Source organism: Hipposideros armiger, unplaced genomic scaffold (genome assembly GCF_001890085.2).
Source record: "Hipposideros armiger isolate ML-2016 unplaced genomic scaffold, ASM189008v1 scaffold_593, whole genome shotgun sequence".
Classification (NCBI taxonomy): domain Eukaryota; kingdom Metazoa; phylum Chordata; class Mammalia; order Chiroptera; family Hipposideridae; genus Hipposideros; species Hipposideros armiger.
The window spans coordinates 600016-627330 of NW_017731943.1; the positions used below are offsets into that span (position 1 = coordinate 600016).

The 27315-nt window shown below is 34.3% G+C and overlaps 1 protein-coding gene across 2 annotated transcripts in view; it reads left to right on the forward strand.

Annotated features, from left to right (window-relative positions):
• The window catches only part of EMC2 (ER membrane protein complex subunit 2), a 44895-nt gene extending 26156 nt beyond the window's left edge, over nucleotides 1-18739 (forward strand). The window contains exons 6-11 of one of the 2 annotated variants that reach the window (XM_019624575.1): nucleotides 435-520; nucleotides 671-730; nucleotides 7183-7264; nucleotides 8153-8263; nucleotides 9287-9391; nucleotides 18335-18739. In XM_019624575.1, the coding sequence (XP_019480120.1) occupies nucleotides 435-520; nucleotides 671-730; nucleotides 7183-7264; nucleotides 8153-8263; nucleotides 9287-9391; nucleotides 18335-18421 (531 nt within the window). In that variant the 3' untranslated portion in view covers nucleotides 18422-18739. The remainder of the gene's footprint in view (nucleotides 1-434; nucleotides 521-670; nucleotides 731-7182; nucleotides 7265-8152; nucleotides 8264-9286; nucleotides 9392-18334) is intronic. The other variant, XM_019624576.1, reaches the window with a different exon arrangement.
• The last annotated feature ends 8576 nt before the right edge of the window (nucleotides 18740-27315 follow it).

Below are 27315 nucleotides of genomic sequence, written 5' to 3' on the forward strand. Positions count from 1 at the left end.
AAAAAAGTTATCAGAAGCCATGTTTGTATAATGACTTTCAAGTGGCTATGGTGAGATTTTTTTTCTGATCTCTACTATCCCTCTATCTCTTAAGATACAGATCCCGTGAATGAGACAGAGTAAAGGACTTTAGTCTGGATAAAGATTAGGATTCCCTGCTGTCTTGTAATTATCAGAACCTGGATGGTTATTTATTTGAATGAAATGATGCATACATTGTATGCACCCAAAGTAAAGCATATGTGATTGTTAGAGGAATGTTTGAATTCCTCGGTGGGATGTCGTGGGGTATGTTTATAAACTCCCACTAAGCAGTAGTTCTACAATGGAATTTCACTGGCATTGAGATAATAATTTGCACAGTCAAATTACCTTCTTTACAAAAACCCAGGGAATCATGAGGGCCTAATCCTTTATTAAATGTCAACCCATAGGCTGCAAGAAAGCGTAAGATTGCCATTCGAAAAGCCCAGGGAAAAAATGTGGAGGCCATTCGGGAGCTGAATGAATATCTGGAACAGTGAGTGTCTTACAAGAGGATTGTGTTTTGTTATTCTGATAAATCTTTTTTTAATTAAAATGGAATTTGCATTTGATTTTCCTTTTTGCCTACATGCTATTTATTTACAGAATATCTACACACTTACTTTTTTCCCTTTCCTCTCACCAGATTTGTTGGAGACCAAGAGGCCTGGCATGAACTTGCAGAACTTTATATCAATGAACATGAGTAAGTTGTTAAACACACGTAAAATGTTGTTAGGAGTGCAATTTTCATAACTATGTAAATTCAGAAGGCACAGTGGTTTATGAAGTTTGGTGACACAAATGAATTGTGTCATTTTAAATGAACAAAATAAGTAAACAATTAAATGAAAAATAACACATCAACAATTTGTTGGTTATACTATATGAATTGCCTTTAACTAGGTCATTTGTGTTTTGCTGAATTATTTTTGTTTGGGAAATAAGTTTTTCTTTCAAATACATTTGGCATTCGTTGGAATTAGAAAGACCTGCGTTTGCTGAGCTAAGGTTATTTTTAGTGAATCAAAATTGTGAATTTTTAGAGTTTGAATTGTTCTTATATACAAAGAGTATTATACTCCCTGCTGTTTAAAAATTCTGTTGCCCGGGTAAAAAACCAAGAATAATCAAGAATGTTGAATGCTGTAGGAACTGGCTTATTGGATATTTAATGTTTTTGTTAGCTTTTTTCTTGCTGCAGTGACAGGAGGAAATCCTAGTGTGAGAGGATTAGCCTGGCCTTAGTGCAAGTTTTCTAATATCACAGCATTAATGCTAACCTCTATCTAGAGGCAGGGTTTTTTTTTCTGTTTTCACCTTAGTTCTTCCGAATCTGAAGTATATCTCATTGTTTCTCTCCTTTTTTTGAGAGAGAATAGAATCAGATTCTCATACACATATTCGCACTATGCATGAATAGTTAACCTCATTCTCATACTACAAATAGCTGACAGGAAATAGAATAGAGTGAAGACACTTGTGTCTTTTCTTTGCCCAGGGCTATATTTGTAATATGAAATAGAGAATTAAGGTAGTTATGTGCATAATTCTAATATAAATGGGAGCTAAAATTAAAATTATAGCTATCATTTAATGAATGTGTATTTTTTGGGAAGCATTTTTTTAGTTCTCTACTATACTCTGGCTATCAGATTCTCTTTGTTTTCCCTTATGAAATCATTTCCTGAATCATGTTCAGTATAGATGCATGTATGCTTGTATGTTCATATATGTAAACATACTCAGGATTCTCTTATGTATGTGAGAATGGTAGTATTTTTGGTTTAAATGGTAATATCATTTTTCATAGTTTTTAAGTCAATATTTATAAGGTATACAGTACACAATTTAAATAACATGAAACTAAATTTTCAGGATGCAGTAAAAAAGTTAACAGTTTTATTTTGTTCCTAAAACTGATGACAGTTATTTAAAATGTTTTTGTGCCATTTGAAGATCTTATGATTAAAAGCATTTAAAAACATTTCAAATCATCAAGGTAATTTTTTTTTTATTTAAAGAAAAACCTAATGCAGGAAATTTGGACAACCCAATAAAGAATAAAGAGGAACACAAAAGTCCTGTGTAATTGCATTATCCTAAGTTAACTTCAGTTTGTATTTTATTTTTTTAATATCTCTTGAAACAAACAGAAACCTACAATAGAATTGTCTTTTGTAGCCTAATGCTTTTCACTTAGTTATATTTTGTGAAAAATTTCTTATCACAATAAACATTCCCCATTGTGATTTCAGTGGCTTTATATTATTCCACCTTGTTAATGTTCCCTAGTATTAACTAATTTCCTAGGGGAATATAAAGATTTTTTAAATTTTTTTTATTTTCACTATAATACTGTACTGATTGTCTTTATTTTAATTATTTCCTTGGGCTAAATTTTTAGAAATAAAATTGCTTGGTTAAATGATATGCACATTTTCAGTGGTTTTGATAAATTGTTCCTAATTGTTCACTAGAAAGGGAATACCAATTAACTCAAGCCAGCAATTATTAGAATATCCCTTTAACAACACTGGATACTATCATTCTTTTTAATCTTTGCAAATTTTGTTGGGTGAAAATTGGTTACACCTTTTTAAAAATTTTTTCAAGAGCTTTTCATATAAAAAATAGGAATCTTTGTCATTTCAGAAATATATCCTTGTTTGTTATATGTCTTTTTCATATTGATTTAACTAAAGAAATGTTAGTTTTTTAGATGGTCAGATATATAAATTTTTATTGCTTTCATGTTTTCTGTCCTCTAAGAATTATATAAATATATTACCTCAGTTTTTTTCTATTTCTTTCTCAATTTTACTTTTTTGCATGTGTTTCTAATATTTCTATATTTAATTCTCAAATAGGTTATACTTTATTTTAATCTATTGTTAAATTTATTACTTGCTTCACCTTCTAATGGCCACACTCAGTTTTGCTTTGTTTTGAATCTCTAAAGAGTTTGTTGAGATAGAGTTGAATATATACTTAAGAGAAATGAACTGAAAAATCCTAAGGAATTAAGAAACATGAAGAAAAGCACCTGAAAAATTTCTTTTCAGAGGAAATGATAATTGTGTTCAGCCTCCCCTTTTATCTTGTATCAGAAAACTTTTTTTGGTTCTAAAGGTAGTAATTCACAAAATGACCAATTTTTCCAATTGAACACTTAGGAGGAATGTTCAGATTTAGGGTGAGTAGAAATAAACATCTTCTGTTTTTTTAAACTATATGAACATCAGAATCTCACTTAATTCATTTGACTTGCTTGGGCAAATCATTGTAGTACGTAGAATTTTTTTGGTAGAAGTGATAAGTTATTGTGGAAAAGTTTAGCACAGCTTTGTGGACACAGTGGCAAAAATGAAGCAATTTAGGGTTTACTAGATATATTTGACATTTGTTTTCTGCATATGAATAGTTATAAACTATTTTAAATCTAATAGGTCACAGGCAGCATTGCTAGTCTAGATCTAGCATTTTTAACTCCAAATTTTCACAGTAGAAAGTTCATGCAAAACTATTCAGTGTTTTTATAGAGAAAAGGGAGATGTAAATTCTACCGTGTCCTTATATCTTTAAGTTACCCTTGATTCTAATGTATAAATTCTAATATGTATTTATTCAAATGCTATATGTCACATCAGTTGACCATATTGAGATACTTGTTTTAAATATAAAAATTTAGTTATAATTTATACATTAGCACCAATAATATGTATTATAAACAAAAATATGTATTTTAAACAAAAATTTAAATTTTTAACTTGATTTGTAGTTAAAACTAGATGTTATCGCAGCAAGGAGCACTAGTAGTATAAATTAATTATGATTGTGATGGTTCCTTTTTGTAGGTCCAGCCTTACTGTAAAATTCTATGACAAATGGAATTATTAAAATCCTGTGAGGAAAAACCATAATGTTGATAAAGCAATTAGGGATAGATACTGTAACCTGTACATATGCTTTTGTGAGGAACAGAAGAACTGTTCTTTATCTATTTACTTATTTTTTTATTTATTTACTCTAAGATAGTAATAATACTGATTATGCTATTTTAAATAGATTGAAATTATTTTCATTTCTCTAATCTTAGCCTCACTGAGTCATTGAATATAATGAATTAGCTTATTTATGCCTCTGGAATTGTACTGGCCATGTACCATCTTGGGAGAACTGAGAAAATAACCATTCAAATCACTTTCCATAGGGCTTAGTACTGTTGGGCGATCCCAGCTGAGAAAAACTGGACTAGACCGTCTCTTGCTCCTTCCATCTCTAAGTTTATTTGATTCGATACTCAATCCACAAAATTAGTTTGATTTTATACTTTGTAAAATTGGGGGAAGGGATCCCCTTCTTGTATGTGATGCTGTATCATTTTTGCAAAAAATATTTTGGCATTCATTTTTCAGTACTAACTCTTACCCACCCATTTATCTTTGTGTTGCATAAGAACTAGAGTCACAGTTGTGCTTAACCTATTAAATTTCTAAGAACATTTATTCTTAGCATTAATAAGAATTTGGGGCATCATCTTAGTAAAAGGAACACATTTAGAAGGGAACTGCCTTTTTGACGGTCAGGTTTTTAAAGTCGAGGCCACTTTTTCCCTTCTTTTGTAGAATGATAAATAAATATCAGATAGATAAATAGATGTAATATTTTTGTTCTGGACCGTTATTCAATCATCCATTCATTCATTTGTACAGGCATCTATTATATATCTATCATACGTCAAGAACCAGTGCTATGTTTTGGATATAAAAATGAAACGGGCTAAATAAATAGTTCCATGATCTTTGATGAGAGCCTATATATAAGATCTTTCATAAACCTAAAATGCTGTGAGTTTTGGGTAATGTGCAGTGTGTTTTTGGTTACTCGGGCCTTTTGAGTTTGATTGCTGTACCTGTTTCTATGTTACCTTTGACATCTTCATCACTACCATCACCACAATTTTTATTGTGGTTGTAGTACTTATGGACAGTATGCACAGTGGTTAAGAATGTCGACTGACTGGAGTGGCACAGCCTGGGTTTCAGGTTAATCTCTGTACCTCAGTGTTCTCACCTATAGAATGGTGGTAATAATTTCCCACTTCTAGGGTTTTGGTAGGATTAAATGAGCTAATACATGTAACACGTAGAGAAGTAATACATAATGAGCATGTAATAAAAGTTAGCGCTTAGTAGTCACATGTGTGAAACTGCAACATGTATGTTTTGAAAAGTAAGTATATTCAAGATATTAGTGTACATTATGCTAAGTGAAATAAGTCAGAGAAAGACAAATACCATATGATCTCACTTATATGTGGAATCTAAAAAACTGAATAAATGAGAAATGTAAACAGAAATAGTCTCAGAGACACAGAGGAAAAACTGAGGGTTACTAGTTGGGAGGGGGTGGGGATGAAGGAGAAGGGGAAGGGACGAGACAATACAAATTGGTAACTACAATATGGCCTCAGGGATAGAAAAGACAGTCTGGGGAATATAATCAATAATGTTGTAAATATTTTTTAGGAGGCCAGTGGGACTCATGTCTTGTTAGGGAGACCACTGCATAGATGGTGTAGAGGCCTGACCACCGCACTGTATTTCTGAAGCTGTTGTTGAATAATAATGTATGTCAACTGTAATTATATATACATATAGTCACAGGATGTGGAGTAGAGTGTGGGAATGGAGTCAATGGAAGTGTAATAGATAAGCATGACATCAGGGGTGAGAGGGCAGTGGATGGAGGGAGAGGGGTTGTTACTTTGTGAGGGGTGAAAGGATAACTAGTGCATTGTTCTGTACACCTGAAACTAATAATAATAAAAAAGAAAAAAAAAGACATTAGTGTAAAGATAGGTATCTTTGTATATTAGTGACAAATGCCAAAAATAACTGTAGATAGCTTTCTTCTGTTGGGTACTCTGTTGCCCCCTCACTGGGAGTAAATCTTAGAACACCTGTGTTCTATTTTCTGTAAATAGTGAGGATATTCACATGGCTTTAGACATATAAAATACATTAAAGGGAATTATAGTCACATGGTGTAAAACCAATTTTCCAGAGCCCTTTATAGCAGTTCTCTCCTTAGATTTTCAGCAAGATTTTCGTTTCTCTACCACATGAGTAAGTAGTAGTAGAGTGCATATCAAAGCCACTAACGTCTATTTTTTTTTTTAAGATTTTATTGGGGAATTGGGGGAGGGGAACAGCATTGGGGACTCTGGGAAGGGGAACAGACAAGTTGCCATCCTTTTGTTCTTCAGTCTAGTTGTGGAAAACATCGCTTCACTGGCCCATGTTGGCACCATCATTGTGCTCTTCCCGGGTGAGGCAGATTAGTCGCCGGTCATTGGACGGCCTCTCATGGCGTCTCTTGGTAGCTCAAACCAGCTGCCGGCCACTCACGGTAGCTTCTGGCAGCCCACTGCAGCAGGGGCTGTAGCCTACTCCGTCGCTGGTGACTCACGGCAGCCTAGCTCCAGGTCGAGCTGTTGTTCACCATCTTAGCTGTAGAGGGCGCAGCATCACTGGCCCTCATGTGGGATCCGAACTGGGACCCTGCTGCTCAGAGCTGGTGTCCCAAGCCAACTCTTAACCAATGCGCCATTCGGCCGGCCCACATGGTCTATTTTTCATGGTTTAGAAATTTATAAGTTCATTATGATTTTGTATGGGACAGTAAATTTAAGTAATGAAAAATGTGTAGTTGAATATGTTGGTAAATATAAGTCTATGAGGGATTTTTAGTGAATAGAGAGTATTTGATGAAATGTTTATTTTCTCCTTGCTCTTTAGCTATTTGAATAATTTATTAAATGACCTGTGGACTTCTAAAAGTAGTTTTATATGTAACCTGCTTCAAGGTCTTGAAGCCTGTGTTGTTAATGATGTTTGGATGTCATAGCAGTGACCCAGGTTTTAAAATGTATTATTGACTGTTTATAGGTTGCTTTTGGATTTAAGCCTCTGTTTATTTCATTAAAAACTTTAATATTATTTGTATTTAATAATTCAGGGGAAGTACTTTCTTAATAAAGCTATTTTAAAGTATTTAGGGAATAAAATGTATAACCACTAAAATTGTTTTAAAGCATAACTAAGATAAAATTTGTGACTTTTCAAATTAATTTCTTTTTGTGATATTTTTCAGCTATGCTAAAGCAGCCTTTTGTTTAGAGGAGCTTATGATGACTAACCCACACAACCACTTATACTGTCAGCAGTATGCTGAAGTAAGTGTTTTCAGAAACAGCAATTGTATGTGATTTTATTTTTGTTGGTGTTGGGTATTATGGAACTAAGATTATGTCCTTAATGTTAAGCAAGTATATAAATATTTAAAACATCCGATGAAAATTGACTTGTGGAAGTAAAAGTTTTAAATTTTTAATACTGTAATGGAAATACTGACTTCTCAGTTAAAAGCATTATTTAAAACAGAGTCTTTGTAATTTTTATTTGTATACTGTTTTCTATTTACAAATTATGCTACAGTTGTCACCACTTAATGGCTTTTAAGACATTTACAGTGATTATGATTTTTTTCTTAATTTTATTAAATGTATTGGGGTGACAGTAGTTAGTAAAGTTACATAGGTTTCAAGTGTACAGTTCTGTAATACACCATCTATATATCACATTGTGTGTTCACCACCCAGAGTCAGTTCTCCTTCCGTCACCATATATTTGATCCCGTTTACCCTCATCTAACCCCCCCCGGCCCCCCTTACCCACTAAACTATTGTCTGTGTCTGTGAGTTTTTGTTTGTCTTGATTATGATTTTTAAAAATCTATACTGTAGGAAATTCATATTAAGGTCAATATTTTTGGGAAGTAGGAAGTATTTCTTATTTGCTTTAGTATTAAGGTTAGCAGTATAATTGAATGCTGTAAGGTTAAAGGACTTCATTATTAAGGACTGTTAATAGAATAGTTTTTGGGGGTAGCTTATCCTTTAAAATTTAGATTAGCTTTAACAACTTTAAGATAAAGTCTTTAAACATCTTACATTTGTTTGCAGAATATCTGTTTTAATTACTAATGCCTATGGTATGGTGAAAAATGCTATATTTCAGACTATTAAAATAAACAGGTTTCAGCACTGCACAATTTTTAACAGGTTAAATATACCCAAGGTGGACTTGAAAACCTTGAACTTTCAAGAAAGTATTTTGCACAGGCATTGAAACTGAACAACAGAAATATGAGAGCTTTGTTTGGACTTTACATGGTGAGTTGAGATTCATGTTTAATGTTATTTTACAAAATCTGTCATTTAAAATACATTAACCTATCCAATTATTTCTTTCTTGGGGTTTTGATTTTTGTTTTTTTGTTTTTTGTTTTGTTTTGTTTTTGATAAGCATATGAATATTCCTCTAGTTAATTTATTTTTAGATGTTAATACATCCTAGCTATTTGGTATTTTATTGTAAAATATTTTATTGTATCAGAAATGAAGTCTTCCTTATAAAATTAAATAGCAACAGATAACAAACCATATTATCTATTTCTTGTTTTGATATTCTTGGATTTATGCGCAGCATTATTGTATTTCTTACCTTAAGTTATAATTGTATGAGATATTTTTAAACTATGCCAATAAGACATATTAGAAATAAAATCTCTAAAATAAAATTAGAGCATTTTTTATGGCATAGAAAAACAGTTTGGAAAGTGTGTGAAGCATATAATTACATATTTCTATTGTTTATGTATGTCAAATGACGAGCTTAGAAAAGCCAATTAACAAGAGCTTTGGGATTGGAAGAATTGTGCTTTAAAATAATGCCTGGAAAAGTAAACTTTTTTTTTAATAGGCCAGTTCCTTGAAATTTTAATTTTCCTTGTCTCTTCATGGACTTTTGGATGAATGTCTTGTTGGGCTCAATGAAAAAAAATTCATTGCAGAGATGAGGCAGGAAGAAACAAATGAAATAGTGTTCAGGAAAGAAATGGAATTTTACCTTTAAGAGCTGTGGTAGATAACTAATAAAATAACATTAGATATGACTTAGATTCCCTTTCTCTTCCCATTACTTTGGATTATTCTATATTTTTAAATGTATTTTCATTTTTAAACACTAATCTCTTTGAACTTTATTTTTATTTTTAAGATTGTGTTGGTACAAGTTTTAAAAACTCTTTGTTATCATTCCATTGCAACTGTGATCCTTAATTGTTTTTGATTATCCTGCTAGAAAAAAAGGCATTTTGTTTTTGATGGATTGTTTTTGCTTTGTTTTGTTTTTAGTCTGCAAGTCATATTGCTTCTAATCCAAAAGCCAGTGCAAAAACAAAAAAGGACAACATGAAATATGCTAGTTGGGCAGCTAGTCAAATAAACAGAGCTTATCAGGTTAGTATTGGTAACTTTATATTATGATATAAGTCAGTTAATGTGTTGTATTTTTTGGTTGTTACTTTTGTTTCTACAACCTACAAAGCCAGTGCCTGTTATTAGACTTTTATGCCTTTGGGCCTTTATCAAATGTGTTTTAACTGGGTAGAATTAACTTGTAGTTTTTTTTTCCCTAAAAGGAGTCTGTTACTATTATGATCCCATAATTAGCCTTGCCATCTAGAGGTCTCAGTAGTTCTGCGTCTGGCAAATAAAAAGTAATTCTGAAAATCCAGAAAGAATAAACGAATTGCAGGATGCATTTTACAAGTACATTGGGTAGATGAGTGTATTATTAACCAGAGGGATCTCAAGTAATAAAAAAAGAGGAAGAAAAGCCTAGATGTGAAATGACCAGACTATATATATATATATATATATATATATATATATATATATATAACAGTTTATGTACTCTGCTTACTAGTCAGATCTTATCTGATTTTCTGAAGCATATCTCTAGGAGATTCTTTAGGAAGGGCTCATGGAAAAACATATCTTCTTACATCTTGCATGTTTATAATTTATCTGTCTATAGTCTTTATATTTGAAGGGCGATTTGGCTTTTTATACAAACTTTGGCTTACATTACTAAGTCTCTTAAACATATTGTTCCATTGTTTTTTAGGATAAAATATTGCTGTCAAGAACTCTGATGCCATCCCGAGTTTTTTTCTTAATAAGTGACTTAGACTTTTTGTCTGGTTGTCCAAAGGAATTTTTTTCTTTATCTCTAAAATCCAATAGTTTTACTACAGTATGTTTTGATTATTCTTGGGTCAATTTTCCCAGATACAAAGAGGCACTTTAATATATGGATTCAGTCCTCTAATTTGAGAAATTTGCTTTTAGAATTTTAGTTTTAAATGCTTTTTATTTTTTGTTTTTATTAGTTTTAGGTGTACAAAACAGTGTAATATTGGGTTGTTGGAAAAGTCATGACATTTTTTCTATGTTTTTTGTTGCAAAAATGCATCATGACTTTTCCGACAACCCAATAGTTAGACATTTACACCCCTCACAAAGTGATAACCCCCCAGTCTACTACCCCTCTGACACCGTATATAGCTGTTACAATACCATTGACTATATTCCCTATGCTGTACTTTACATCCCGTGACTGTACATATATACTACACACACACACACACACACACACACGCGCGCGCGCGCACACACACACACACACACACACACACATTTAATTATAGTTGACATTCAATTTTATTCAGCTTCAGCTTCAGCTTCAGTTGTACAGCGCAGTGGTCAGGCATCTACACAGTCCTGACATCAAATCATTCTACAAGGCTACAGTAATCAAAGCATGGTACAGGCATAAAAACAGAAACATGGATCAATGTAAAAGAATAGAGAGCCCAGAAATAAAGCCATACCTATATGGTCATTTAATCTTTGGAGGCTTTTTTTGTTTGATTGTTTAAGTTTTCTTTTTCAGGTGTCCGTTTATAAGCTTATTGGCTCTCCTTTCCCACCTCCTGTTTCATTCATTTTCTTTCAGATCCTTTTCTGTCATTTTCTTTTTTTTTTCCCCTCCATAATAATTTTTATGGAGTTAGTTTCATATTTTTTTTGTTCTTCATGTTTCACTGAGATAGTTTTCCGGGCCTATTCCGAGGAGGATTTTAGTAGAATAGGGGGACACAGAGATAGGATATGATAACTTTCCCAGCTTGACTTCTCCGTAGCTTCCTCTTCTTTGTTAAGAACTCAGATGTGACTTCTGTGTCTATCCAATCTTTTTCAGAGCTAAGTCTGGTTCAGAGAGATCTTCAGGCTCCAGCCCTCTGTTCTATCCTTAGAGTGCTACAGATCTTGAATTTTCAGGTGTTGCTCTCAGCCTTAAGTGTTGCATTTTGTTTTTTGTTTGTTTGGTTGGTTTTTTTCTGGGATTTACTGCCCCTGGGCATCATCTCCGCACCGCCTCTCCCCTCCCTTATCTGAACCTTCCTTCCGCACTACCCTGTGCTTCTGTTCTGAGTCCTTTGGTTTCAGTTTCCAGTAGTCTTCTTTAAGTTCGAGGGGTTGGTTTTTTTTTTTTGGTCTTGTTTTGTTCTGTTTTTCCCTTCTGGAAGAGGGTATTTACTGGATATTTCTGAGATTTTAAGGCCTTAGACTGTTAAACTTGTTTAGTGTTAACATTTGCATGCAATTTTTTGCATTTCAGTTTGGAGCCTTTCAGACTGTCCTGGTTTTGCGGGCCATTCGCAGATTCATCAGTTTATACTTTTTTCCTTCCTGTGGCTTGTAGAGCAGTAGGTTGTCCTCTTTAACTTCCTGTTGCTCCTACCACATGGCTGTTGATCTTTTGTCAGCCCTGCTACTGGTGTTCATACAACCATGTTCTAAGGTTTTGGAAAATTGCCCGCGGTTTAGTTTTTTTTGAAGATGACTTCTTTGGTCTTGTTTTCTGTTATTTTATTTTGATTTTAGTGCTGTTTGTTTCTTTGTTTTTGTACTCCTGCTTGGAGAAGGTTGGTGCCACTCAAAAAACTCAGTGCCCCGTGGTCACATCATTTAAAGTAACTCTGTGTATCGGTATTGTATATAATAGAGAATGTCAGTTCTGTTGGCACTTAAGTCAGAATATTTATAAATAGGCTGTGCATCTCCAAATGCAGTTTTAGATAGCTCAGATTTATACTGGTGTTTCACAGAGTAGGCTTAGAGAGAGAGGTTTAAAGATAAGACTTGTGTAATATAAAATTAATGGAATGTAGACTACATTGTTGTTTTTAAGGCATTTTTGAGAAGCAACTGGCTGCTCTGAGACTGTGTTTTTGACATGGGATGACTATATTTTTAAAATCAATTTTTATTAAGTTATGACACATGTAATAAAAAGAAACTCAAGTCATAAATTTACATTTCAGGGAACTGTACAGGCAAATGTATCCATGTCAATGAGTAGAAACATTATAGCACCCAAAGCTCTCATGGTACCTCCTCTCAGTTTCTACTCCTTCCATCCTCAAGAATACTGATTTATAACCCTGTAGTTTTTAGCTTTTGTAAACTTTACGGAATTACATAGTATGTATTCATTTCTGTCTGGCCAATTTCACTATTATATTTATGAAATTTATCCTTTTTTATGTCTGTAGTTCATTCCTTTTCAGTGTACTATCGTTTGTTGTATGAACATACATTTTATTTAATCAGTTGATAAGCATTTGGCTTATTTTCTGTTTTAGGCTGCTGTTACGAATAATAATACACTGGATATTGCTCTGCAAGTTTTTTGGCGTGCATGTGCATATGTTTCTGATGGTATACCTTTCAGTGGAAACACTCGATCATAGGACATATGTATATTTAACTTTAGTAGATAAAGCTTGTTTTCCAAATCGGCTGTGTATAGTCCCACTAGCAGTGCTAGAGCGTTCTCCTGCCTCCTTCCACATCTTCACTAACACTTGGTTTTGTCAGTTTTTGTAATTATAGCCGTGGTGGCGGTGTGTGTGTAGTGGTATCTCAGGGTTTTATTATTTATCTCCCTGATGACTACTGAGGTTCAACAGTTTTTCATATGTTTAGTGGCCATTTGGATATATTCTTTCATGAAGCCTTTTTCATTGGTTTATGACTTTTTGTTTTGTTCTGTAGTTTCCTAAGTATGAACCTTGTGTTCGTTATATGTGTAGCAAATCTCTTCAACTCCTTACTTGCTTTTACTCTCAAATGAATTTGATGAATAAAAGTTTTGAAGTTAAATATGTTCAGCTTAATCATTCATTTCTTTTACAGTTTATGTACTTTGCATTCTGTTTAAGAAGTTGTTTGCTACTCACGGCCATAAAGATTATCTTGTGTGTCTTTAGATTCCTTTTTTCCTTCTGCTTTTTACTTTTAGACGTAGAATACATTTGGAACTGATTTTTTTAAATTTTTTTATGTATGTTGTGAAAGAGGAGTCAGTGTCCCCCGTTTAGCTACCCTGAATGTTTCTGCCCATCTATGGACTCTGTCATGAGCCCCTGTCCATGGAAACTAGTACCATGTGGTAGTTAAGAGAAGAACATAGATCCTAGATCCATGTTGTCTGGCTTCAAAGTTTGGCTCTGACATTTATTAGCTATGTGACCTTGGATAAATTACATTCCATCCCTGGGCCTAGATTTTCATTTGCAAGATGGACATCATAAAAGTTCTCTGAGGGTTAAAGGAGTTAATTCATAATTTTTACCAAATCAGTAATACACATTACATTGTGTTTACTAATCACATGTTCGAAGTTCACTTGATTGTGCCTGCTATGTGCATTGCAATTAAGAACAGTAGTTATAATAGCAAACATTTATAGACAATTTATTATGAGCTAGGTCCTTTTCTTGTTTTACAAATGAGGAAATTAAAGCATGGAAAGATGAAATAATGTTCCCAAGGTGACACAGCTGTTAATGACAGAGCTGTTTTCAAACCTAGGCAGTCTGACTCCACAGTTGGTTCTCTTAATGGCCTTTGTAAGGAGGCGTGAGGTATAAATGTATCTGAAGCTGTAATTCGAGTTTCTTAACTCCCTTCTCAATGATTCTCTCACGTAAACAATTGATATTCTACCCTCACTTGATTCTCTTTTCATGGAGACTTAAAGCTCTCATTAGTAACTAAATTCAGAGTTTTGTTTTGTTTGGGTTTCTTTGTTTTCTTTTTGTCTTGTCTTCTTTTTCTCCTTGTTTATTCAATTATACAAGACCAGGCAAACATACCCTTCCTGCCTCATGAGATGAACTTTATCACTAGGTGTCGACTCCATGATTTCAGTAACTTAAGCCATTGTTCAAAGACCCAAGCCCTATTCCTTAGTAATGTTTGCCTCCCCTGCCATTCTCCTTAAAAAAAAAACCAAACAAACAAAAAATTATTGTATGATTAGATCCATTCTCTTTTCACAAATTGATTTTATCAAGTCGCAGTGTTCTTTGGAAAGAGCTCTGAGAGCATCACTTGTGCTCTTCATCCTTGAGTTTCGCACTGTAAATTCTATAGTCCTCAGATGATTTTATACATCTTTACTGAAGATATGATTTGCCTTTTGACTCTATAGGACAGGATAGTACAAGGAATTTTTGTCAGTTTGTGTCCTCTTGGCTACTACTCCAGTAAGATAACATATCTCTCAGTTAGTCATGTCAGGTTTCTGTATAACAACTTCCAATATTCCTCAGTTAGGAACCACCTATCATGCAAAACTTATTTCTGCCTCTCTCCCAAATAAAAGGTTTGAAATAAAATCTCTTGTTGCTTTTGAAGTTTACATATCCTGTGCCTTTTGTAGAGAGGTTCTGGGTTCTCTTTCTGTGAATCAGATTCCATCAATATTTGTGTCTTTTGCCCTTTGTGAACTCTGGTTTAAAATAATGGCTCATTTCCTTATGATTCTGTAGGTAGGCTCTTTGGCTTGGCTCAGTTGAGTAACTCTGCTCGTCTCCACTGGGCTTATTTATATTTCTGTCCTATGCTAGTGGTTGATGGCTCACTTAAATGTCTGAAAGTTGGCTCTCTGTCAGCTGGGAGTGCTGGGCCTTGTGTGTCTCATTTGGCAGGCTAGCTTGGACCTAACTCACACGGTGGTCTCAGGGTTCCAAGAGCAGCAAACAGGCAAACTCCAGTGTGCAAGGGCTTTTGGAGCCTCTGGACGTGTCACATGTTGCTATATTCCACTGAGCAAAGCAAATCACATGTTCAACCTGGATTCAGGGGACACAGTAATTTACCTTTCAATGGGAAGAGAAATATGTGGTAATGTGGCAATTTATTACACTATTGTGTAACTCTGTAGTCCTAGGCTTCTGCTTTTGTTTATTTTCCCTTTTTCTTTTATCCACTTTATTGAAGTATAATTTACATACAATAACATGCACACATTTTAAATGTACAGTTGAGCTTTGACAAATGTGTACTCCTCTCTCACCACCACCTCATTTAAGATACACAGCATTTCCATCCCTCCAGAAAGTTCCCTCCTGCTACTTTGCAGTCATCCCCACCCTACACTGCAGACAAGCACTGATTTGATTTTTATCACTATAAATTAGTTTTGCCTGTACTAGAACTTTATATAAATGAGATCATAGGTTACTGTTTCGTGCCTGGCTTCTTTCACTCAGTGTAATGTTTCTGAGATTCATCCATCCACTGTTCCATTTCATTTATCCTATTACTTTGTAGACCCATATTATTTTCCACAAATTGTGTAAAGGTAAATTTTAGCCAACTTATCTCTGCTATTACAATAGATAAATCATTGACCTTTGAATTTGATAATCCAATTTTTATTATTCGTGTTCTTTTGGTGAGTTTATTTTAAGATCCAACAGGGACTTATGAAATAAGAGTTTACTTAGGCAAAATCTAACTGTATGCAAACAAAACACAGAATTTGTGATTAATGTGGAAAAGTATAACTTTCAGAGATTGACATTTTAGTAATTAGAAAAATCTCTGGGATCTAATTGAGAACTTCATGACTCATGTCTAGGCATATAAACAAATATAAAGAATATAATAAATATTCCTTATTGTAATTTTTTTTAGGCATTTATAAATGAGAGAAAATGAGGTTTTAAGAACTGCTTTTCTTTGTTTCTACTTAATAATGAAACAGAATATGGCTGCTACTTGCTCTTCAATTAGGTAATTGGTTTAGCATGTTCAGTAGAGGCAGGCAAGTTTGATTAATGCTCATGAAAAACTTTAATGTGAACCTAAGCACAATAATTTTCCAGATAAATGCTTCTTGGTACACTGTTAAATTCATCTGTGCTAGTGATCCATATGTTATTTATGATTGCGGAGGTGATTCTGTTACTATCCTTTTGGGAAATAGAAAATTAAATCATGATTTGAGGGAAAAATAGGATTCCGGCTTAATCAGTTAAATTGCCATATAATTCTGGAATAGACAAAATAATTGCTTGTCAGGCAAAATTCGAAGTGATATATTTATATTTCCAACTTTCTTTTTATTTGTTCTGACACAAATAAGTTAGTTTGGTTTATTCTAAATAGCACTGGTTGTCAGTAGTGTTGATACACAATCTTAGGTAATTTTTTTAATTAGCTAATTAAAAAAATCACAAATTCATATTTACTATTATTTTATGATGTTTAAGTACAAACAAAGAAAAGTGCTATGTTTTAAAATACGTATTATGACTTCAGCTCTGCAGAAATTTTTCATTTTTGTTTTTCTGTCTAAATGTTCTGTGTGGTATCCTATTTTGTGCCTCCTCCTCCAGCCCATCAAAGCTTGTTCGTAGAATTAGACCATTAAGTATCTGATTAGGACCATTCCTGTTTACTTTGGATAGTCAGTGGTAAAAGAAAAGGCTTTCTGTTCTTGTAAGTCCTTGTGAAAGTGAATTTATCAACTGGATAATAGGAGTAATAAGCACACCCCACATTCTTTACTCACCAAAGGAAATTATGAAAAGGAAAGGTTTTAAATGTGGTGCTGCTGTTACCATATTTTGTTATTATCACTTGTGTGTTTAATAGTTGAATTCCTTAAATTAATAATGTCTTATGAACGATAAAACGATCGTGATTGTTAGGAGAAGCTTTTCCCTTTCTCTGGCATTTCCTCAAGAAATCCCCTTCATTTACTCTATCAAATCAAGATTCAGCCACAGAAGCTAATGGTTTAGGAAGTAGGGGAGTCATAATGTTAAGCTGTGGCCAGAGAGGTCAGAGGCAGGTTACCAACTCCTGAAACCTATTGCTCCTATGATGTTACCTGTGCTTGATCACTTAATCTTTCTCAACAGGTCATAAGAAGTTTGCCAAATTAAGTTAATTGCAAAAGAGAAGGAACACATCATAAATCAAGCGCTAAGTACTTAAGACAGCATTGGTATTTGAAGGAAGGCTCAGTCACCTGAAAATGTATTGACTGCTTAGATGTTAACTTGAAAATACTATATGTTGTAATAGTAAATGTTAATCAATACTTTAACCAGAGGGAAAACAGGTAATATAGATACAATAAACCTACCCCCATAAGGAACACTTACTTATCTAGGAAATCTGTAGTATTAAATCAAACTGATAAATGATGGGAATTGTCAGTCTAGTTAGAAAACTCATTTTGAAGTCAGCATGGGGTATGCAACAATATTTCCCTCACTGATTATGTGCTCTTTATTGAATTTAATATGCCATGAATTTGCTTTTAAATATACAAAAATAGCATTTAGTGTGCTGTTTTGTATTCATTGTAAAACCCAATCCCAATTTGGTTTTATATAGTAAATTATCATTTCAACTAGAAATGCATATTTTAAAACATGTTTACATCATTGTAAAATGTAACATAGAGTTTTATTTGACAGGTCTTTGCTGCAGAAACATAATCTAGTCAACCAATAAATCTGGAAAAGTTTTAAAAATTAAGACCAACTTTAAATATTTTTAGTGATCGCTTGCACTTTAAAATGTTTGATAAAAAACACTTTAGATTTTACCTTTGTTTGAAATTGTAAAAATTTGTTTACAGGCTAGACAAGTAGAAATTATCCCCATTCCTACATAAATATAAGCTAATTTTAATTTATAAATTATGCTTTTTATTCCATAAAAGTTTTCTGGTCCAAAAAAGACAGTTTTAAAATCAAGTCTATGTTTTTGTACATAACCATGCTATATAAACATTTAAACTGCCCAATTATGCAGTGAAATCTTTGTGCACTTCAACTGAAGATGAAACCTTAATGAAAATGTCCTTAAAACCCAAATTGTGTTTTTATTGAAGAATGAGAACATATTTGATTTCATGCTGGTGATAAAATAGGGAATGTTAACTGTCATTAGCAATGTGAAGGTAAGACTGTGATTTTGAACCCGCCGTTGAAATTGAGCCTAATTGCATTTTTTAAAAATTAGTTTGCAGGTCGAAGTAAGAAGGAAACCAAATACTCTCTTAAGGCAGTTGAAGACATGTTGGAAACACTGCAGATTACCCAGTCTTAAGGTTTCAAAAACTCTTTCACATTACATTGCACAACTGCACAATTGAACTTATTAGCCTGTGACTTATTTACTAAATGCCCAGTGCTATTTATATACTAATTTTCTGTTAAGGCAGTTGTAAAGAATGTATTTATATAAACCAGAAAATAATTTTTACTGCTAAGAAGGAAGATGGAGAAAGTCCATGGGAGAAGGTTTAAGATTCTTATCGATTGTACATCATTCTCTTCATATCACACATATATAAATGCTTTTAAACCATAATCTGATGTAGAAATAACCTCGTTAAATAAACCAAGATGATTTATTAAACTTGCATGTGGAGATTATAAATTCTTTTTGTTATGCTTAGTAGTGAATATATTGTTTTAGAACAGAATTTCTGATTAGCTCCTGTTCATTTGTGTTAGGAAATACATAGCTGACAGAAGCAAAATGCTGGCAAATTATTTTGACTCTCTAGTGTCAGGTAGGATTTTGCTCTGTATTTCAGTAGAGTATTGTTTTATGTACTATAATGTTATTCTGATAAATCATGCTAAAATTTCATTCTCTAAAATTCTGCAACATCTCTTTGTAAAATGTTAGTTTTGCCATAGGACATAATTGAAATTTTTACCTATAAAATGCTTTAGAGTTCATAAATGCTATAATATTCAAGTGTAACCTTTATGAAAGTTATATTTATCAAACCTTTAACTGTAAATTACTTAAAAGGGTATTTAGCGATCATAGAGGGTAGGAATTAAAGGGATTTCAATAGCTGGGTTATTTTTACTTTCGGGAAAAATAAAAAAAATATATAGTATTTTTAGAAGAAAAATTTTTACAGTTTTCATACCTCGTTACCTCCTTAGTTATAATTACAATTTCTTCTCTTTTTCTTTTCATACTAAACAACCATTATACTACCTTCAACAGTATTTTGCATGTTTCAATAGAATAGAAAGAACTTTGGGAGTTAAACACTTTATTCAGACATAAATAAGTTTTAAAAATAGGCAATTGTTCATTCAGAGCAAATATTGATTGTTAGTATTAGTTTGTAACTTATACATATAAGTTACATATATCTAGATTTTATGCATAATCTTATTTATTTATTTATACATTCCAACATTGTAGAGAAACTCCTGCACACTTGTTATTGCTGGATTTGGGCAAATGGGGGTCATAGAGGAATTGACAACCTGAAAATCTTTAGGAACAAAACTTATTAATATGCTTTCTAACCTTTTGGATAATTCTGTTAGTAAATTATTCTCTCTCTCTAGTCTAATTCTTTCATGTTGCAGTCCTTTTCATTTTATTCTCCCATAAGTAATGAGCAGATGTGAAATAACTCTTCCCACATATTTCTTCTCAACTAATTCTTGTTATCACAAGGTATACTCTTTTTGCCATGAGCTGCATTTTCAACATAATCAGCCATTTCAAATGTGTTTGCTACAAAGGAAGTAGTTCCCACATACTATTCCCACATACTACCTTTCTTCTCTCTAATGTCCCATCAGTCACTAAAGTAGTGTTTTCTTTAGCAATTATATTTGTGTAATGAGGAATTTAGTGCCTCTTGTAACTGTCAGCCTTAGTTTCACTTTATTTTTTCTACCTTTAACAGCCTCCTTGTCAAGAACTTTTTAACTTATTAAGATCATTGTTAAGTTGAGGTGTATAAATTATTTCATATTAAATGTACTGATAATCCCATAGTGGCAGATAGTGACCTGCCCAGCAGTTACCTCCACTTCTTCCTTGTAAACACTATCCTGATTGTAGATGGGAGCAGAGATCCCTTTTCCTCAAAGAGGTTGGGACCTTACCCCAACCCCAGGGGCTGCCTCATGATTGATGTAAAACAGAAATGGTTTCATTCCTAAGGTCTCTTGATAGGACAGGAAGAACTTCTTTCAGTGAAGGACATCTTCCGAGTATGGTAGCCATCAGCTGTATGTGGCTAATGAGCTCTTGAGATATGGCCACCGCAAGTGAGAAATTTAAATTTAACTTAATTTGAATTTACAGGTGAGCAGCTTAATGTGACTCATGGCCACCATATTGGACAGTGTAAATATCTAGTTAGGGTTAATGACACGAACAGAAGAATATTGGGGAAGGCCTTTCTTTCTAATTAAAAAGGCAAACCTTTGTGAGGTGAAGCTTTTTGCTTTTTTCTCCTCCTACTGGCCATGAATGCCAACACCATGTCTAGAGGTACAACCCCTACCTAACAACCATGAAATGGCAAGTATGAGAGTGAAGGTACATTTCAAAGGCGTTTCCTTAGAAAGAGTAGGGTGAGTCTGGGTCCCCGTTAGCATTGTTGAATGCCTGAACCAACATGAGCAGTTGCCAGCTTCTGCACTTATTAAATGAGAACAATAAACTCTGGGTTTCTGTTACTTTAGTGATATATGTTTCTGACTAATATATCCACCATTCAACTTCTTTTTAACCATGCAAAGCTCTTATTTTAGACATGCTAGGAATGCTGTTGCAAAATATAATCACTTAAATAGATAATTATAACAAAAGAAGTAATACCTTGTTGCAACTTAACACACAGTATTTAAGCCAACAGAAGTGAGAAAAAGGCATGTTACCATATCTTTAAACATAAGGATAATATTGACCTGGGAGCAGAGAGGATGTAGAAACAAAAAGAGATAGAAAGAAGGACCAGTGTTGTAGTACCGCTGGAAGTGTACAGTTCTTTTTTTTTTTTTAAGATTTTATTGGGGAATCGGTGAAAGGGAACAGACAAGTTGCTGTCCATTTTATTCTTCAGTTTAGTTGTGGAGGACATCGCTTCACTGGCCCAAGCTGGCACCATCATTGCGCTCTTCCTGGGTGAGGCAGATGAGTCGCCGGCTTCTGGACGGCCGCTCACTGCGGCTGCTGGCCGCTCACGCTGGCTTCTGGCTACACACAGTAGCTCATGGCAACCCACTGCCACAGGGGCTGCAGCCTATGCCGTCGCAGGCGACTCTCAACAGCCCAGCTCCAGGTTGAGCTGTTGTTCAGCATCTTAGCTGTGGAGGGCAGTGTCACTGGCCCTCATATGTGGGATCCAAACCGGGGCCCTCTGGCGTCCCAAGACAGCTGTTAACCAACGTGCCACTCGGCCGGCCCATGAACGCGTACAATTCTTATTGACAAGTGTTTTAAAGGATCCTTTTTTTTCCTCTAATGCAACCATCCATTTATTCTCAAAGTAACTTCATTTTACTTCATTTCATGGAACTATGGGAATTTAGAAGGGACTAGGAGATGACTTAGTTGTATTTCATTTTAAGATGTGGAATCAAGTTTCAGAGAAATTAAGCTCTTCTGTGACAAAGCAAGGAATAGGACCAGGATGTCAGGGATTCCTAAATTAGTGCTGTTTGTACTGTACTCTGCGGCATTTGTCTATTCTGTGATAAATTGTTCCCATTTTAGAGTCATAAAGATAGAGCCGGATATATTCAACAGACATTGCTTGTTAGCAGAACAGATTAGAATTCAGATTTTATGACTTTATTGAATTTAAATTACCCATTTAAGATGTTACTTCATTTATAGTCAATGTGAGAACTATTTCAGACTCCTTAGAACTATTTCAAACCTCTTTCACTTTGAACCGGTGATGTATCCTGTCTCCCTGTTTACTCTTGGTTAGTAACCTCTTGTTATAGGCCTAATTGTGTGTTCCCCCCACCCCCTAATTCATGTTGAATTCCTAACCTGTGGTACCTCAGAATATGACTATATTTGGAGATAGTCTTTAATGAGGTAATTAAGGTAAAATTAGGTCATATGGGTGGGCACTAATCCAATATGATTGATATCTCCATAAGAAGAGATTAGGACACAGATACACAGAGGAAGGACCAAGGAAAGACTAAGAAGATGTCCATCTACAAGCCAAGGAGTAATTCCTCAGAAGAAACCAACCCTGCTGACACCTTGATCTTGGACTTCTGACCTCTAGAACTGTGATGAAATAAATTTCTGTTGTTTAAGACACCGAGTCCACTGTGTCCTTTGTTAAGGCAGCCCAGGCAAACTAATACAGCTGTCTTACTATTTCACAGAGAAAAAGAATTTACCAGATAAAAACATAACCAGTATCAGATATTCTTGTACCTCGTTTCCTCTTACAGTAGAAGAAAGTAGCTGTATCCTTTTTTGAGCTGTTTCCCACCAGTGCCCCCTCATTTTTTTTTGTATTTACTGTAGTCTCTTCTATTATAAAGCATTCTGCCTTCCCCGAAACTTCACATTATCTCTTCATACTTGTCCTTAAAGTGTTTCGTTTCTTTTATTTTCTCTTCTCTCTGTCATTTCAACCAGATTCTTCCTGTTAACACTAAAATATACTCAGTTTGTAACCCCTTTTTAACATACGTTCCCTCATTTCCATAACCCCCCTCCAGCTACTACCCGATTTCTCCCTTTTACAGCCAGCAGTCTTCAGTTGTCTAAACTTGTATCCGTTCCCCCTTCCCATTCTTTAAATTGCTCCGCTGTAGCACACACCCCCCCACCCCCACCATCATTCCTTTCCTGTGAAATACTTTAGCTTCATGTCACCAATAATGGACATTTTCAGTCTTCTAAACCATGACCATGTTCCATCTGTCTCATGCTCTTATGCATTTCAAATCTGTCCATTTTTCATTTCCATTGCTGCTGCCACCCTAGTCCAAGCTACAATCACCTGACTCCTGGACTACAACAGTGGCCAGATAGCTTGATTTCATGCATCTTCACTTCCTCCCAATCCGTTCTCCACTGCAGTTAGAATGTTCCTAACCTCCCCGGTGATGCCATTTGGTCTTCCCCTTTCTGCTTTCCCATGTGTTGTTTCCCATTTGTTGCTTTAAACATGGCCTTTGAGGTTCTATATACTATCAGAACCAGGAAGGAGGATTCCGATTTCTTTAAATATTACATAAACGGTATACCTCCACTCTGTCACTCTATGTCTGAATTTAGCCACTTAAATTCCATGGAGGTGGGTGCTTCCTGCTTCCACAAGCTTGTACTCATTCTTACCTCTGCATAGAACAAAGCCTTCCTTGACTCATCTTCCAGAGGTTAGGTCCCTCTTTTTTTTTTTTTTTTCCTAATGTTTTATTTTAAGATACTTTTAAGACTCACAAGAAATTGCAAAACAGTACAGGGAGTTCCTGTGTACTAGTTTCCCCCTATTATGTTACATAACCACAGTATATTGTCAAACCAGAAAATTGACATTTACAACAATACTATTAACTCAGGTACAGACCTTATTTGGATTTCACAATTTTTACATATTCTTTGTTTTCTCTTTATTAAATGTTACAGGTGTGGATTCATGTTACCATCAATCACCCCAATCAGGATATAGAGCTTCACAAACTCCCCCTTGCTACTCCTTAATAGTTAACACCCTCATCTGACTCTAATGCCTGGCATCCACTGACTTTCTCCATCATTATAATTTTGTCACTTTAAGAATGGTCTATAAATAGAATCATATAGTATGATTGGCTTATTCAGACTGGCTTATTTTGCTCAGAATATTTCCCTTTAGATCCATCAGCATTGTTGCATGTTTCAGCAGTTTCTTTTTATTGCTAAGTAGTATTCCATCATATGGATGTACCACAGTCTGGTAATACATTCACTGTGGAAAGACATTTGAGTGGGGTTTATTTCAAATATGCAAGGCTACTTCAATATTTGAGAATTGGCCAATGCAATCCATATTAAGAGAAAAATAAGAATAACCTCATGATCATATCAATTGATAATAAAAAATTATCTGACAAAACTCAATACCCATTTATGATTAAAAAAAATAACTAAGTAATAGAAGGAACCTTCCTCATTCTGACCAAAAACAACAAAACTTACAGTTAACCATCATATTTGTGACAGACTAAACGTGTTCCTCTTAAGACCGGGAACAAGGCAAGGATGTGCACTAAACCACTTCCATTCCACGTAGTGCTTGTTGTGTTCACTGTTGCAGTATTGTAAGGCTAGGGGAATAAAAGACATGCAGACTGGAACGGAAGAGGTAACTCTTTACAGATAATCTGACGGTCTACATAGAAAAATCCCAGGAAATCTCCAAGACCATCCTGGAACTAATAAGTGAGTTTAGCAAGATCACAGACTCTAAGGCCAACAAAAATGAATTGTATTTCAATATGTACAATCATTCAAAAAAAAGTATAAACATTTAAAACCATGTGCAGGATGTGTTCGCTGACAACTACAAATGCTAATGAAAGAAGACCTAAAAAATGGAGAGACATACCATATTCATGGATTGGAAGACAACATAAAGATGTCAGTTGTCCCCCAAATGATCTATCTGTAGGTTTAATACAGTTTTTATCAAAATCTGTTTATTTGTTGATAGACCAACTTTCTAAAATTTATGTGAAAAGACGAACTAGAATTGCCTAAACAACTTTGAAAATAAAAATAGACTACCAGATATTAAGACTTAATTGTGTAGCTACAATAATCATGATAATGTGTAGTTTGTCAGACTTTTAGACACACACAACCATAGAACAGAAGAAGGAGTCCAGAATAGACCCACACCAGTAGGACAAACTAGGTTTTGAAAAAGGTGCATACATGTAAGCAGTTCAATGGAGGAATTGTGCTGGGACAATTGAATATTCAAAAAATGGTATTGGAACAATTGATATTCATAGCAAAAGCCCCTCAACCTAGACCTTTCACCTTACAAGACAAACAAAAAACACTAAAAATGGGTCATGGATCTAAATGTAACATGTAAGACTATAAAAGTTTAGGGAGAAAAAAAAATCTCTGACCTAGGGGTAGGCTAAAATTCTTCAAGTGACAGCAAAGAAGTATTTTTGTTTTTTAAAACGTAAGTTGGGCTTTCTCACAAAATTTTATTTTAGGAAAGAATATTGAAAGAAGATGGAAAGACGAGATCATGTTAAGACAAGCCACAGACAAAATATTTTCAAATATATTCAGTAAAGGTATTTTGTCCAGGATATATGAAGAACTTTCAAAATTCAATGTAAGAAAACAGTTCAATTAGAAAATGGGCAAAAGACAAACAGTAACTTCAACAAAGAGGCTGTAGGGGTGGCAAATAAGCATATGAAAATATGTTCAACATCATTAGCTATTAATAGGGAAGTGCAAATTAAAGCTATGACATACCATTGAACACCTATTAGAATGGCTAACACTGATAATCCAATGTGCAATGATTATGTGGAACAACTTGGAAATGTCAAACGTTCAACTCTAGAGGACAGTTTCTTATATACTTTTATATTACCATGTATCTTTCATTCGGAGCATTTATCACTAATTATATTTTCAGTTGATTGTCTTCCCCAGTAGATTCTTAGTTAAATGAGGTCAGAGACCATATCTCTTTTCGTCCACTATTGTCATTACATCTTCTAGCATTGATGCCTGCACATAATACATAGTTGAATGAATTAAAAAGACTGTGCACGTTATGGTATACTTTATCTAACAGACCATCCAGAAGTCGTTTAGCTTCATGTCTTCACTTAGTTTCCTAGTAAAAGAAATTACAATCAGGAAGTCACTTCGAAAATCTCATTTGCGTATTGCAAACAGTATCATGGTTAAGGCTGCCAATGAGATCATACAAGGTATGATCACAAAATATGGTGAATGTAAATAAAGTTATTACAGTAAAAGACACATTGCCATTCATCCCCCTCAAAATACTCCCCCTTGCTTCAAACACACATCCCATCATTCTTGCCACTTTCTGAAGCAGTTTTGGAAGTTCTCTTTCGTGAGTGTCTATACTTCATCCTCCATCATGACAACACTCGGTGTTAACACATCGCTTTTGGTACGGCAATTTCTGTCATATAAAAACGTATCCTCATCCACCTTATTCACCGGATCTGGCATCGTGCGACTTCTGGCTCTTCCCCAAAGTCAAAATGACCATGAAAGGAAAAAGTTTTGAATTGATTCAGGACATCAAGGCAGCCATGACAACACAACTAAAGATACGAAAGAGGACTTCCAGAACTGCTTCAGAAAGTGGCAAGAACGATGGCATAAGTGTGTTCAAAGTGAGGGGGAGTATTTTGAGGGGGGTTCATGGCAATGCGTCTTTTACTGTAATGATTTTGTTTAAATATTCACCGTATTTTCTGATCACACCTCTTATACATGCCGCAAATAACAGGAAAAAAAAAAACCCAATACCTAGCAATTTGACGACTCTGAGATATATAAGCTGGGGTCATTTTCATGACTGCAGAACTGTCCCCAATTCTAAGGATATGGTGAATGGCCAAGAGTGATTAATGGGCTATTGAAAGTTCTAGTTAATGACAGTTCTCAAAGTTTGTTCAGTTTTGAACGTGTTAGAGATGCAAATTATTGAACTTCACCCCAATCTGGTAAATGAGAGATTCCAGCAATTGGTGTTTTAACAAGCCCATTAGGTATTTCTGAAGCCCACTATAATTTGATAACCATGGGTCTAGACTAGACTCAGTTATTTGAAGACTGATTGGAAGAAGCAAGTGATGCTGGATTTCTGCATTATTCCCTTTATTTCTTTATTGTGTTTGTGTGTAGCATTCTGTGTGTTATCCTCTTTTATTCTGCTTTATTTATTTTTCCCATTTTGTGTTTTCTCTGTAACCCTGTTTTCCCTAGAAGCCATAATAAAGAACTGAGGTATACATGTTTGTTTTGAATATTGAATAATTTTTCCTTGTAATTTTAAAATTAGTGTGTATATGGAGTTACTGCTTTTATTTTCTTTCTCAGAAATCAAGTTGAATTTATTTGATTTATATTAGTTATCCTCAATAGCTTTTTAAACTTTTTGTTTTGAAGAAGGGGATGAAGGTGGGTCAGTA